The sequence below is a fragment of the Capricornis sumatraensis genome, chromosome 1, assembly GCF_032405125.1.
Source record: "Capricornis sumatraensis isolate serow.1 chromosome 1, serow.2, whole genome shotgun sequence".
NCBI classification, from domain to species: Eukaryota; Metazoa; Chordata; class Mammalia; order Artiodactyla; family Bovidae; genus Capricornis; species Capricornis sumatraensis.
In genome coordinates this window covers 172,973,478-172,989,655 of record NC_091069.1, presented here as the reverse complement: position 1 = coordinate 172,989,655, position 16,178 = coordinate 172,973,478, and the positions used below count along the sequence as shown (strand labels likewise).

Here is a 16,178-nt window from a genome sequence, read left to right as displayed (position 1 = left end):
GCTTGACCCTTAAGTGTGTTCTGAAATGAAAAGAAACAGTTGAAATCTACTCCTGGTACCGAGAGCAGAGCTGGCATGGTAGGAGGCTATTTTACTTGGAGGGAATTCTGAAGCCCCCGCTAGTATTAATAGTAATATTTTCTTGCCTTCTGGGAAGGTTTAGAGAGACAAGAAAAGGTCAGTCAAAACTTGAAAAGGAAAGCATATAAAAACAGTTATATGGCATTTACTCTTTAATTAAAAATCTGTAGCACTTTTGTTGTCTGAGGTTGTCTTTGAAGTGTTGACATCACACTGGACTTCATCAGATCTTTCAGGTTCTTGGAGTTCTACCCTGGAAAAATAGAGAAAAGAATTCGGGGAGATTTCACAGTGGAGCCTCTTTGTTTTTCTAGCTTTCAGCGGTGGAACAGGACATAGGAATGAGCAATGGCATTGCAACAGCAATGAGGAGAAACAAACTGTTGAAGAGGTATGCCATCCATGCTTCCTGTTTACTCTATCTGATTTTTGTCTGGGCCTGCCACTGCCCTTCGCTGATTCCCTGGTGCCTTCCCTCTGTAGGCTCTTCCAGACCTTTTCTGAACTGGCTTTGACAAGGCAGCACAGCACCTGGGCTCCATCCAGGATTCCGAGACCCACAGTAGCTGGTAGTAGTAGTGCCCTGGTGAGTGCAGGGCACACCGGAAGCAACGTACCCTGGCGTCATGACTGTGTCTCTTTTTGACTTAGGGTTGCTTTAACCTTATGACTGTGTGACTAGTGCCTCAATATTCTTGAGAGCCCAGTTTCTCATGGTGGATGGAGGTACAATCTGACTGCCTCATTTTGTGAAAAGGTGGATTGCCAGGAATCTTTGTGTATTCTTTCATGCATCCATCCATTCTTTCAACAAATATCTATTTTAATAACCAAGATATGGAAACAACCTAAGTGTTCACTGATGATGGATAAAGAAATTGTCACACACACACACACACATACAGAGTAGACTACTCAGCCACAAAAAAGGAATGAAATCTTGCTATTTGTGACAAACATGGATGGCCCTTGAGGGTATCATGCTAAGTGAAATAAATCAAACAGAGAAAGACAAATACTGTATTATTTCACTTACATGTTGGAATTTAAAAATTAAAAAAATAATTAAAAAATCAGGCTCTCAGATACAGAGAACAGACTGATGGTTGCTAGAGGTGGGGTTGGGGTAGGGAGGTGGGAGAAATGGTTTATTTAAATGAAAAAAAACTAACTTTTTTTTTTTAGTTTAAAAAGATTGCATTAAAAAAACCCTGAAAACTTGAACCCCTTAAAAAAGAAAAAAAAGCACCTCACCAAATTCTGCATTCCATAGCCCTCTGCTGCTAAGTCGCTTCAGTCGTGTCCGACTCTGTGCGACCCCATAGACAGCAGCCCACCAGGCTCCCCCGTCATATGTGAACAAAAGATAATGTAAAGAAAAGGATGTACACATTTCTCCCTGTGCCATATTTAGGGTTACTTAAGTGCTATTCTTATATGGATTTGATTAGGTTAAGTATCTAGAAAGAAAGCTAAATAAGTGAAAAATAAATACAAATCAAACAAACTTAAAATTGTTGCTCAGCTGAAAGCAAACGTAAGAGAGACTAAAACTCTGATGAACAATGTTTATTTTTCCACAAAACTTTCAACATGCTATATACTCATCAAACCATTAGATTGTAAATTCTATAAATAAATCCCATCATCTTTCAATGAATATTCACCATGAAAATTACAACTACTGAGAACTGTTAGTATTATTAAAAAGCTGCTTTCTATAGATTCAAGTATATTTGCTGTTTCAATTTCACAGTTTAAAAAAATTATTGATTACCTACTATATGACAGACATTCTGCTAGGTTCTGGCAGCACAGTGATGACCTTCACTGATATATTCCCTGCCCTCTGTAGAGTTTAATTTGGTTAAGTTTATAGAGTTTAGTTTTATAATTATACCAATATATAAGTATAACCTGGTGTTATAAAGAAAAAGCACAGGGATTCATAAGATACTATAACAAGATGACATAATCTAGTTTGGGAAGGGTTTTTAAGAAAGTGCAGCTTAAGCCAAGATCTGAAGAATGAGGTGAAGAAGTGGCAAAGAACATTCCAAATAGAGGGCACAGCAGATGCAAAGACATTGAGGCTAAAGGGTACCTATTATCACTTCTCACTTATGTATTTATTCATTCCACAAATGTAGGACACCCACTGGTCCAGGCATTGTGCTAGGTACTGGGGTTGCCATGGTGAATAAGATGCATTCTATGCTCATCACATCAGACCCTTTTGGTATTATTTTTTTCCTTGAGCACGACTGAGCTTGCCATGCCCCTTGGGCATTGTACACAGGGCACACTGCCATCCAGTTATAGCTAGGATGTTTTTCTCTAAGTTCAAACTAGTCTCACTTTCCTTTTCCTCTCCATATAAGCTGAGGTCCCAGCATGCCTCATACCAAGCCTAGTTAAATTATAGACCCTCTGGGGATTGTACCTCTTTCAACAATGTCATAGGGTCAGAACTCACCTTTTCTCAGTCTGTTCACTCTCTTTCCCCTCCACTTTGATGATTTCTGAAAAAGACAAAAACAACTTCAGAAAACGTATTTCCCACAGATACTAAAAGAAGGAAAGTTTGAAGAGGCTCCTAAGTCCTAGGACCCAGAGAGAAATTGTTGCTGCCATGTATGTGGAATAGACGCTTCCTCAATGAAATTTCATGGGGACTGAGAAGGAGCTTCTCTCATCCCGAAAGTAAATGCCTTCTTTTGCTCATATGCCTTAAGTTCTAACATTGGGAATAGGTTTTACTTTGGAGAAGACTCTTGAGAGTCCCTTGGACTGTAAGGAGATCCAACCAGTCCATTCTGAAGGAGATCAACCCTGGGATTTCTTTGGAAGGAATGATGCTGAAGCTGAAACTCCAGTACTTTGGCCACCTCATGAGAAGAGCTGACTCATTGGAAAAGACTCTGATGCTGGGAGGGATTGGGGGCAGGAGGAGAAGGGGACGACCGAGGATGAGATGGCTGGATGGCATCACGGACTCGATGGACGTGAGTCTGAGTGAACTCCGGGAGAGGGTGATGAACAGGGAGGCCTGGCGTGCTGCGATTCATGGGGTCGCAAAGAGTCAGACACGACTGAGCGACTGAACTGAACTGATAGCTCTATTCTTTACTAAAATAAAAATGCTACTGAGGGGTGTATCACATATAGTTTTAGCAAACATTTAACGATGGGGAAAAAAGTTTCCAGTCCTTTTCTGAAAGTAAGGTTTGGAAGGAGGAGGAAAAGGAAATATTGAATATGCTGACACCTTACTGGGTTATCCAACTGGTGCTACTAAATAATACACAATATTGCATGGACAGGATCAAGTGGGAAATCTCTAGTAAGCTAGACCTCCCAAAGCCTGAGTTACTACTGGCATGGCCTTACTACTGATGCAACTTAGGGAGAAAATTTCTCTGGGTTGACAGCTGTGATGGTGCTATTATCCCACTGAGAGCCTTACAGCAGGAGTTGTTAACCCAGGGGTCCATGGAAGAATTTAGAGATCACAGCAGTCCTTTCAACAATCCTGATGGTTTTGAACACTTCTTATCTTTAGTGATTCTGTTTATGTGCATATGTTTGAAAATAATCAGCTTTATTGAGATAAAATACACAGTAAAATCCAATCATTTTCCATACAGATTTTACTGAGTCTAACAAATGTATGCAGTCATGTAACTACCACTATAACCAAACTATAGAACATTTATATAAGCCCAAAGAGTGCCCTCTAGCCCTTTTCAATCAATTTCTTCTCCCACCCATCCCCTCCAACCACTGATCTGCTTAATGCCACAATAGTTTTGCTTTATTCTAGGATTTCATATAAGTACAATCATATAATGTATAGTCTTTTCGTGCCAAGTATCTTTCACATAGCATAATACTTTTGAAATTTATTCATGCTGTTTCATCTTACCAGTAGTAACATTCCTTTCTATAGCTCAGAGATATTTCCTTGTATGTATATGCTACCATTTGTTTATCCATTCACCAACTGTAAAAATTCAGGATGCTAGTTTTTCAGTATTATGAAAAAAGCTACTATGGACACGTGTGTGTGTGTGTGTGTGTGTGTGTCTGTGTGTCTGTGTGTCTGTGTGTCTGTGTAGACATATGTCTTTATTTCTCATAGATAACTACCTAGGATTGCTGGGTTGTATAGAAGAACATGAGAATTTCATTTGCTTCATATCTTCTCCAACACCTGATATTTATCAGTCTTTTTAATTTTAGCCATGATAGTGGGTATATGGTGGTAGCTCATTATGGTTTGAATTTGTGTTTCCTCAGTGACTAATGACATTATGACTGTGTGACTGTTGCTTATTGGCCACTTGTATATCTTTTTATGTGAAGTATTTATTCAAATCTTTTGCTTTGTGACTTTAGTTATATGAATTATCTTATTGAATAGTATCACACAATTATATATTCCAACTATAAGTTCTTTATTATATGTATGTTTTGCAAGCATTTTGTCATAGTCTGTGACTTGACTTTTCATTTTCTTAATAAAGTCAAAGGGTGAAATTTTTAATTTTGATGAAGTTCAGTTTATCAATCTTATCTTTTTATAATACAGTTTGTGCTTACTGTGTCCTAAGATTTGCCTAACCTAAGCTCATATAATTCTTCTTCTATGTTTTCTTTCAAAAGTCTTTTAATTGTGGCTCTTATTTTAGGTTTATGATCCACTTCGAGATATTTTTTGGGTGTCCAGGTTCGCAGTTTACCATGTGGATACCTAACTGACCCAATACCATTGTTGAAAAAACTATCCTTGCAGCATGGAATTAACTTGGCGCTTTTGTCAAAATCAGTTGACAAAATCATGTGAGTTTATTTTTTGAATTTCTATTTTGTTCCATTGGTTGATTTGCCTGTCCTTTCATTAATGTCACACCATCTTGACTCCTATAGGTGTAAAATAAATCTTGAAATTAGGTAGTATAAGTCTTCCAGCTTTGTTCTCATGTTTCATAATTATTTTGGCAATTGTAGATCCTTTGCATTTCCATATAACTTTTAGAATAAGCTTTTTAATTTCTACAAAAGAGCCTGCCAGGATTTTGATACTGCATTGAAACCAAATACCAATTTGAGAGAATTGGTATCTTAAGAGCTAGTCTTGTAAACCATGAACATTGCATAATTCTCCATTTATTTAGATCTACTTTAATTTCTGTCAGCAGTAATGTTTTTTAGTTTTCACTATATATATATATATATATATGGAGAAGGCAATGGCACCCCACTCCAGTACTTTTGCCTGGAAAATCCCATGGACGGAGAAGCCTGGTGGGCTGCAGTCCATGGGGTCGCTAGAGTCAGGCACGACTGAGGGACTTCACTTTCACTTTTCACTTTCATGCATTGGAGAAGGAAAGGGCAACCCACTCCAGCGTTCTTGCCTGGAGAGTCCCAGGGACGGGGGAGCCTGGTGGGCTGCCGTCTATGGGGTCGCACAGAGTCAGACACGACTGAAGCGACTTAGCAGCAGCATATCTATCTATCTATCTATCTATCTCTATATATATAGGTATCTACTACTTTTTTTAAAAAAATTTATTCCAAAGCCTTTAATATTATTTGATACTACCTTAATTGGTATTAAAAATTTCAATGTACAATTGTTTGTTGTTAGTATATAGAAAAACAATTGGTTTCGTGTATTGACCTTGTATCCTGTGATTTAGCTACACTCAATCAGTTCTAATAGCTTTTAATGGATTCGGCTTTTCTATAAACATACTCATCTTACCTGCCAAAAAAAAGCCCGTTTTACCTCTTTCTTTGCAATGTGTATGCCTTTTACTTCTTTTTCTAGAGTTGTAGCATGGCTAGGACTTCAGCACAATGTTGAACAAAAGCAGGGAGAGTGACACACTTGCCTTATTCCTAATCTTAGGTGAAAGCAGTCTTTTATCATTAAATATAATGCTAACAAAAGATTTTGGTAGATGTCCTTTAATTTCAATTCAAGAGCATTCCTACTTTTACGGGAGTTTATCTTTCTTTTTAAAAATTATGAATGTGTATTAATTTTCCCAAATGCTTTTTCTGTATCTATTGATACATATTTGGTAGGTATCCCATGATTTCTCTTTGTAGTTTTTCAATATGTTGAATTTTATTGCTTGTTATTTGGATGTTGAACTTACCTTATATTATTAGAATAAATCCCACTTAATCATGTTGTCTAATATTTTCATGCATTGCTAAATTACATGTGCTAATTTTGTTGAGCGTTTTGGCATCTATGTTCACAAGGGCCATGTGTGGTTTTCTAGTCTTGTCATGTCTTTTTCTAGTTTTGCTTGGTATTAGGGCTCCCCCTGCCTTCAGAGCAGCCTAGAAACTGACTCCAGCCAGTAAGTTGTGGACAATCACAGGGCTCACCTCATCTTTTCCCTTCTCTTAGGGAATACAGTTTTCTGTAGCCTGTTGTCCAATGTCTGAAAACAGTTGTCACATACGTTTTGTCTGATTCTAGTTGTTTACTGCAGGAGGGCAATTTCTGTAGCAGTTAATCCTTCATGGGAGGAAAGAGAAGTCTGTGTCTTCTATATAATTTTAAAAGAGCTCTTTATTTTAAGAAAAAGAAGCTATTTCCTTCTACCTTCTTATCACCTTTGTCATTAAGATGTCCTTTAGAGCCTCAGTTAAGTATGATCTTGTACCCTATGGCAGTTTTTTGATATTTAAAGGCAGCACCTGTGTACTCCTCAAGGCTTTTTGTCCTGGCTGACCATTCACAGTTATTTCAGTTATTTCTTATTTGACTGATCTTCCAGATACTTTATAAATCTAGTTAGGTTCTATTTTTGTCAAAGTTCTCTTAAAAATAACAGTGTTTATAGCTGAATATAGTACTTCAGGATATCTGTACACTAACACAAATAATTATATTATCCTTTCATACTCATGACAAAATCACCACCATTTTTAAAAAGTCTTGTTTTAAAATGAAAGCAGCAATAAGAAGACGGATTCTAAACTTTTGGATTTGATTACAAATTTAGCATTTTGAAGGATAGATAGGATGAGTTCTCCTGGTTTCATTTTTTAAGTTCTGTGAAAGTTTCTGTTTAAATGGTGGTTTAAAATGATTTATTTTGGAAAATATATTTGTCCTTTAAGAAATCATTCTTGAAAGAGCTGAGACTGTCCCAGATTTGGTAAAGGGGGGCAAGTTATAAAAACTGGAGGTTGCTAAGCACTATTATAATACAAATTTTAGTCACACAAGACACAAATGAGGAAGTAAAACTTTAGAAGGAGCTATTTTAGTCTTTCTCCCCAATAGGTAAGCTGACAGGGTAACTTCTGATTGGGAAAAGACAGTAATTTAAGGTTGCAATTTCTCATGCCTTCACTGCCCTATTTGACAAAACCAAAATAGAGAAGAGGGATAAGAAACCAGCTAGAACAACCATGGTCTTTCCCTCTTATTCATTTAACAACCTAAAAAGGGTAAATATGTATGGCCAAGGAAGAGAAAAACTGGAATTACCAAACAAACACTGGAAAGGACTTTTGACACCAAGTTAGTTAGTTGGAGAGCTGTGTACTCTGAGCAAAGGAATATTGGATTAGGAGGAAGCTGCATTGTTGGAGAAATTTCTACTCATCAGTAAGCTTGTTTCTCTGTGGATAGGTCATGACTGTTTCCATACTTATTGGCAGAATCTTGTCCCTTGTGACTGAGATTCCCATTTCCTTGCTTGCTTTCACGGCCAGCTGAGGACCATTTCCAGTTTCTAGAGGCCATCCACATTTCTTGGCTCAGGGCCCCTTCCTCTGTCTTCAAGAGCAGCAATTGTGGGTTGAGCTTGTCGCAAGCTTTGGCTCTCTCCTTCCATTTTATCTTTCTAATCCAGATGGAAAAGTTTCTCTGATTCACATGATTAGATTGGGTCTACCTGGATAAGCCAGGATAATCCCATCATTTTGAAGTCAGTATACTAATCATATATGAAAAATCTCTTTTTCCATGTAAGATAACTTATTATAGGTTCTGGGGTATATGAGATGGATATCTTGTTGGTGGCATTATTCTGCCTATCATACAGCCAACGCCAAGGGTATCCACAAGCAAGTGCAGACATTGCTAAAGTTATAGAACCGGCTTTTACAGACATCTCATATCTATGTGGCCCGGTTCCTTAGTACCTCTCCGTTCTCCAGTGATATCAAGGCTCTTCTCTTTGACCAAATTTGCTGGCACATGTGACTATCTGACCAAACGATGTTTCCTACCAGTATTCTCTGTCATATTCTTGAGAGGCTTGTGTACGTACTATGCTCTCTCTTGTGGTTTTCTGCCCTTTAACACTCATATCTCAATCTGACCACCTCAAATGCAACAGATAGCTTCTTGAACATCCTCCCAACACTCTCATATGTACAGACACGTCCCCTTTAACTTCTTTATCTAGTCTCCTGAATTTTTCTGACTGCTTATTAGGTGAAGAAACATTTTTACTTGCCTTTCCTCCTCCCTTTGCTTTGTTTCATTTGTAAGCTGATTGTGCGTGGGTTCTCAGTCACTAAATCATGACCAACTCTCTGTGATCCTATGGACTGTAGCTGGCCAGGCTCCTCTGTCTGTGGGACTTTTCTCGGACATTTCCTCTGGCAGGAAACCTTCCCGACCCAGGGATCGAACTCATGTCTCCTGCATCTTCTGCACTGGCAGGTGGATTTTTACAACTGAGCCACCTGGGAAGCCTGCATAAGCTAATCATTCCATTGCCAAAGCAAATTTAGGAAACAGCTTATTTCCAAGCAGAAGGTTGCATCTGCACATTTACCTAAATCTAAATGGCAATGAGATTGAGAGAGAAATAGAAGTTAAAAACTCTCGCTTTGAAAAGTCAAAGCCTGGGCAAACATGATACATCTGTAATCTGACCCTGTGCTGTGAATTTTACACTTTTATATCACAGAAATCTCTCAGTACGCTCTGTGCTTTGGCAGTTTGAATGGCTCTGCCATATGCTTTGTGTCAATGTATTGAAATTGGATTATCACTTCCAAATTTACTGTTTTTGGAATACAACAGGATGAAATGAATGACTACTAATGTCATCTCTTCATTTTCTTAAAATCTGTACCTGCAATCTTAAGATGCTGACCAGAAGCATTACTTATCTTGTGCTTTTTACCATAAATGAGTGAGGAGGTTTTACCTTAATTATTAGCACAACCAAACTTTTATTGGAGGCAGTTAGTGAGATAAAGTCCAACTTTATCTTACAACATCATCCAAACCAGCCCTAATCACAAACAGGCATGGAATTCTTATAAAGGCAGGGACCACTTTGCCCACATTAAACATAGGACATTTTTACAACAGAAATCAATGAGGAGGCTACTCAATGCAGTGCTGTTTACAATAGAAAACCTATAGGAGCAACCCAAATGTCCAACAGAAAGGACTCAGTTAAATCAATTAAGGTGTATCCACATAATGGAGTATGTTGGAGCCATTTTGAATGATGCTATAGAATAATACTTAGTGGCACTAAAAATTTTCTTCATACATTTAGTATAAAGCAGTTTGAAAACAGTATGTTACATTATCCAAACTGTGAAAAACAGTCTTCATAATACTATTCCATTTGTGGAAAAATAACAGATTAATATACAGAAAAATCTGGAAGATACACACTAAAATGTCTGCATAATCATTTTTTTCTTATTAGTGGAATTTTAGGCAATTTTTATGTTCAGTGTATGTGGTAATGGATATATCGTACTTGGTAATCATTAAGAATTAATATTATATTTTAAAATCAGCAGGGCATAATTCATCTAACTTACTTCTCAGGAAACCAAGACTTCTAATAGATGAGAAGGAAAATCTTATGATCATCTAATCCTTTCCTTCTCCCACCAAACATCCTTGCTTGAACACCATCAGGTCCATAATCATGAATGTTTAGGAGTGTTTTCACCCTTTTACTTTGTTGAATTCTCACAGTGACCTCATGAAGTAGGTAAACCAAGGAATAATTAGCTTTGTCTGGAAATGAGGAGTACATTTGTAAACCTTAGATTAGAAACGTTGCCTTTCCTGGAAACCCAGAGCCACCTTACCAGCTCTTACTCCCATCTATATGGGCTCCAGACCCTGGGAGAATCTTTTCCTCCAAACACTTGCTGACCCTTTGCCAGCCTGGGCTCAGCCAGGGAGCTCCAGAAGGCAGCTGATCGGGAAACAGCTGCAAAGTGGCAATCTGCAGAGAGGACAAGCACTGACTCACCACATTCATTAGAGGGGCCAGGCTGCTTCGTCTTCCTTTTCCTTAGTATTACAAACACCGTCCCACACACAATGAACACTACAAGTAGAGCCGCAATCCAGAGGATGTGGTCTGGGACAGGGGGGCTTGGCACAGGTGACTTTGCATCTAAAAATGAACCCAAGTTTGCAATCAGCCAGGAAGGTTGATTATGAAAGTTTTATAATTACTGCTCTTCTCTTTCTTTACATGCCAGCATCTCCTCAGGGCTCTACTGCCAGACGAGCCTGAAACTCACATGACTCGGGTGAGAGAGAATCCTAGTCTCAGGGCCTCAGCAGCTGACTGAGAACCAAGCCAGTGACTCTGATCCCTTGCCTGGACTAGCTGTCTTGCCTTCCCTTCCCAGAGGCTGGGATGACAATGACTCTGATCTAGAAGAGGGTCAACTTGGCCCTTGGTTGTGGAATCTGGGCAATGTATGTGCACGGAGGCTCTGAAGATACAGTCAGCTGGGCAGCATCCTGCTTCCTCAACCCCCTCCATGGTCCTGAATTTTCCCTTAGAATAAGTCCTCTGTCCAATATCATCTGAGTATCAGGCTCCAGACACTTCTCACCCCGACAAACATAACAGCCTCCTCACAGACCTCCAGTCTCCACGTTTATTTGTTTTTCCCCCTGATGTCACAGTGGACTTTCTCAGCATGGCTTTCAACATGTCCCACCTACTGGTAAACCTTTGATATTTCTTAATGCCCTGAGGAATCAGGGTCAGAATCAGCTCCTGAGAAATCAGGACTTACTTCCTTGCTCATGGATGCCTAAAGTTCCAAGAAGTTTGTAAAATAGACTTTGGGAAGGAGAAATAGAGCTTAGTGGCCCATTTTATAGACATTTATGAGAACAGGTCTGGTAGTTAATCTCAAATAATAGAAGACTAGGACCAGTTGACCTCCCATTAGCTTAGGGGCAGTTTGTGGACCTATATCGTGTTCCTAGGACCTAAAGAAAAGGAGTTGTTGGCACTGCAGGTCACATTCAATACTTTTTGAGTCTGTCCCAGTTTAACCTCACTTGAGCCTGTCTGGCATCCCAGTAATGGAGGGTAACACTTGTTGTCATGGAGGCTGCCACCTTTGGATACCCCAAAAATGTTCCCTGTTGTGGGCCTAACCTATCTCTGATCTAGCCAGAGAATAGGGACCCAGAGAGGCAAGCCCCATCTTCCTGAGGCAGCTGGAGCTGAAACATTTCTGAAGATGGTGGCAGTGAGGAACGTTTTGGTAGCGGTTGAGAAGCAGCAGAAAGGTGAGCCATGATGAGGCTGTAGTGGTAGAAGGACCCTGTACCTGTGGGAGTCATGGCAGAGAGCCACAGGGTGTTTCATCTTTGGTGATTGGTGGCAGCTCCAAGAAGCTGCTAAATCTCAGGACAGTGTGGGAGAGGCTTCTATCAGCCCAAAAGAGGCTACAGTAGAAGGAACCAGGACAGGCAGGGTGACCATGCCATTTACTTAACAGTTAAGAGTCAGAGGTGATCAGAAGGAAATCAGCATCAAGAGAGAGGACTGGCCTACTGGTACAGCTAAGCTGGCTGGTAGGGGTGGGCTCCAGGGGGTACAGTGGTTAAGAATCCGCCTGCCAATGCAAGGAACATGGGTTTGATTCCTGGTCCAGGAAGATTCCACATGCCTTGGAGCAACTAAGCCCATGTGCCATAACTACTGAGTCCCCACTCTAGGGGCCGCATGCCACAGCTGAAGCCTATGTGCCCAGAGCCCCTGCATTGCAAGGAAGAGTAGCCCCCGTGTGCATCGACAAAGACCAAGCGCCACCCAAATTAAATATATATCTAAAAATAGAATGCATCTTGAGGCCAAGTTATATTTAAACAATGAGACACCAGGAGAGGGGAGCTGTCAAAGCCAGAGGATGGAGCAAGAAACCGGGGGGATGCTTAGGAGGGGGCAAACCAAGGGGCCAGAGCTGGAGGAGGGGGCCAGGGCAAGCAGAAGGCAGATGGGTGGGGGGAGGGGTTGGGATTGGAATAAGCAGTGTTGAAGGCAGTGTGGGTGCAGACTGCCTTTATTTCAGAAGAATTTTTCAGTTACCACTCCTCAGAAGTGGAGCCTCAAATGGGGCCGTATTCCAGGGCAAAGCCAGGAATTTAAGATAGCAGGCTCCTATTAGTGGGCACGGCTGAGTTTCAGCCCTTTCCTCCAGTGGGACTGGTCCCATACTACACCATCAACATGCCACAAGCATTTCTGCTTCTGAGTGTTTCCTTGACACATGTGTACTGATGGCCACCATTACCTGTGCCCACGGCAGGTACTACTAATTGATTGTGGCCTTCTAACCACCCAAGTCTGGATGCTGTTTCAGAATTTTTGGAAGCCACCACAAGTACCTGTCATCTCTTTACCACACTTATTCAGCCCAGTTGTTTCTGTTATGGTAATATAATATCCCATTTCCTTTAGGAAGCCTTCAATGACCCTCAAGGAACTTGCCTATCTCTGAATGCCTGTAAATCTTATTGTCAGTCACTCTTGTTTTTAGATTTAGTTGTATTTCTATAGGATATAATTTGGATTTCAATTCAGTCTTTTTAAATCCAGTTTGCCATGTGTGTATATCATGGGGTTCTGGTTCTATGAGAAGGTCCCTGAGAGCAGAGAGTATGTTTTATACTTTTTGGTTTTCTCCTCTGCCACCAACAATGTCTAGAATGGTCCTGTATTCATAACATGTATGTATGCACATGTGTGTGTTTTAATGAATGAGAGAATTCTAGCCTGGAGAAATGCTGCATTTTCTGACCTAAACTTCAAAGTCTTCTATCAAAAGGCAGCCCAAAACACCAGGCCGGTGTCAGGGCTAAGAATTTGCGTCCTCAAGTGCATCATAGCCTCAAGTGCATAGCCTCCTGGACCTTTTAACAGTCAGATGAAACAGGAGCTGTCTATCTAGGTCCTTCCTTACAGTATCCTAAAATGGCCCAGTTGGAGGCTTCCTGGCAAGCAGGGGACATTGGATGATCTGCCTTACCCATCTGTGTATTATACCTGATAAACAGAACAGTCTGGGGAAGCAAGCTTACCTATATTGTAAGGTGGGGATAAAATTATCTTCGTTGGCTCAAGTTGCAGGACACAGAAGATTGTCACATTTGTTTCAGGTGGGATGGGAAAAGACATGCTGATAGAAACATTGTACAGTTCTGTGATATTATTTTGAGATTTCTTCATGACAGCATCATAGTTGCTAGTTGAATTTTTAGTGTTTAGCCTCACATACATCTTCTGAGGTTCTGGGTAACCTTGTGTAGATGAGCAGGTCAAATTGATGATGTTAGACTTTTCGGTTTGGTTAGCAATTAGTCTTATTTCTGGTTGACTGAAGTTAGCTGAAAGCAGAATAGAGATACAAAAAAAGAAAGAAAGAAATCAGTTTAAATTTGATGTATCTGGAATGGAATAGCAGATAACTAGGTATCCTGGGAACTCCTTGGGAGTACGCTTGGCAGCCTTAGGGTGTGTAAATTGTGGGCCTTGGCACATGGTGAGAGCCACGTAATGATGCCACATTTATTTTCAGAAATGGAGTTCGGGGCCACCATGCTTCCTGCTTACCCCAGTCAAGGAGGTGCTCTCTGAGCCACAGGAGGGCTAGCCCCTTCTGCCAGCCAAATCCCTTACTCTTCTTCTCTAATCACTAGGTACTGTGCAGGTTCTACATACTAACTCATAGTTGAGTGTATTGTTTCTACAATTTCAGTGATTTGCGTGCTATCTTTACAAGTTTTGCTCTATCAACCTACTACTTAAGCATTCTGCTGTATGTGATGTGGCAATAGAAGGTAGATTGCCAAGGTGTTGCCTACTTTAAACCTCATTAACAATAGTTATTCTGGATCTAGTAATTCTGCACCTGGGTATCTATCCAGATAGAGAATTACACAAAAACTTGTACATGAATGTTTATAGCCGTTCTATTCACAATAGCCCCCAAATGAAAACAACCCAATGTCTTTCTATGGGTTGAATGGATAAACAAAAATGTTACTATTCACAGTAACAAGGAACAGACTTTTGATACATGTGACAACTTGGATGACTCTCAAAGGCATTATGTTAAATAAAAGAAGCTGGTCTTAAAAGATTACATACTGTATGACTTCATTTATGTGGTAGTCACAAAAGATAAGTCCATAGGATGCAAAACAGGGGTTATGGGTATAGAGAGCATACGATTAGAAGAGCGTAGCACGGGGACATTTTTTTTTAGGGTGCTGAAAATGATTTGTATCCTGTTTATATTGCTGGTTACTGACCTCTGGTGGCTCAGATGATAAAGAATCTGCCCGTAATGCAGGAGACCCAGATTAGATCCCTGGGTCAGGAGATCCCCCGGAGAAGGAAATGGCAACCCACTCCAGTATTCTTGTCCAGAGAATCCCGTGGACAGAAGAGTCCAAGGGGTCACAAAGAGTCGAACACGACTGAACGACTAACACTTTCACTTTCTTTGTATTGCTGGTTACACATATCTGTACCTAAGTTCAAATTAATAGAACTGTACGCCAAGATAAAAATGATTAATTTTACTGTATTTTAATTTTAAAAATTCTGTAGTGACATTTAGGCTTCTTCAAGGCCTGGAAAAATAGGGGAGCTGGTTTGTCAGCTTTTGGATTGTGTGCCTTGGGTTATTTCCCTCCTGTCTTCTGGGCTCATGATTAGGCAACAAGCAAGTTGTAAGCAACCTCCAGGAGACTGAAGGGAAATCCCCAATTAGCCAGCTGTCACCCTTGCAAAGAGTTCCAGGCAAAGATTTAGTGGGTGAGAAATCTTGGGCTAAAAGAAAAAATGAATGTAAAAGAGATTAGAGACCTATATGGTTCATATAAACTTAATAATGTCCAAATCACCCATGGTTTTCACTTAGCTGCATTTCCTTGGCTTAGTTAGCTCTAGCTGGTCCCCAAAGCAGATTCTTACAGATCCTTCAGAAGTAAACCATAAAAAGTACGAAGGATCTTTAGTTTCCTACTCCCAAGCCCTGCATTCCCCTCAGGTGGGCTTCCCAGAACAGGCTGTCCTCTGCCTCTCTCTCGAGGTACCCCCTTCCCCGCCTATTGCAGTCTCATCTGAGAAGGCCTGGGATCTGAACACACCATTGATTACATACCCAGCACTATCAGGTCAGAACTCATCTGGTGGATGGAAACCAGTCCTTGGGACCTTCTATGATGGATGAAACATTGATACGAGCCTGTGTCTTTGATTTGAACGTTGTGGAGTCTCAAGGTCCAACTGTCCTGGTCAAAGCTTGTGCGGCCTATATACTTGGGATGAACGTTATTGGGCTTCTCTTGGCCTTTGAATAGCTCATAGAGAACCAACTTATTCTGATCCTGCCAAAATATCACCAGTTCGTCCAGGCTGAGGTTTTGGGTGTTTGGAAAGTGGCATGGCAGTTCTCCAGTCTCGTTGAAGAAGGCATGACTTTTCAAGGAAGCAGCACCTGAAAAAGGAACAGTGGAAACTGGGGAAGGAGAAACAAGAGGGAAAAATAAAAATCCCAGAAACTCCATTTCTCTTTATACAATACCCAGTTGCTATCTTCTCAGTAATGGTCTTGAAGAAGTAGATATTAAACTCTGGAACAGTGCATACCCACTGGTATGTGGAGAAAGGAAGGAAGGGGTTTTTGTCCTCATTTTACTGCTAACTGGTTAGCTTTATGCAAACTGCAATTCCTATGCAGTTTTCTTATCTGTTTAATGAATGAGTGGACTAAACATTCTAAGGTTTCTTCCAGTACTGTGATTCTGT

The 16,178-nt window shown here is 40.3% G+C and overlaps 1 protein-coding gene across 1 annotated transcript in view; it reads right to left on the bottom strand.

Moving 5' to 3' along the window:
- Nucleotides 1-219: 219 nt before the first annotated feature.
- Nucleotides 220-16,178, bottom strand: part of CD86 (CD86 molecule) — a 39,669-nt gene continuing 23,710 nt past the window's right edge. The window contains exons 2-6 of the mRNA XM_068968479.1: nt 15,532-15,888; nt 13,442-13,747; nt 10,359-10,505; nt 2,558-2,603; nt 220-334 (exon numbers count right to left, since the gene is read on the bottom strand). Coding sequence (XP_068824580.1) covers nt 238-334; nt 2,558-2,603; nt 10,359-10,505; nt 13,442-13,747; nt 15,532-15,888 — 953 coding nt within the window. The 3' untranslated portion in view covers nt 220-237. The remainder of the gene's footprint in view (nt 335-2,557; nt 2,604-10,358; nt 10,506-13,441; nt 13,748-15,531; nt 15,889-16,178) is intronic.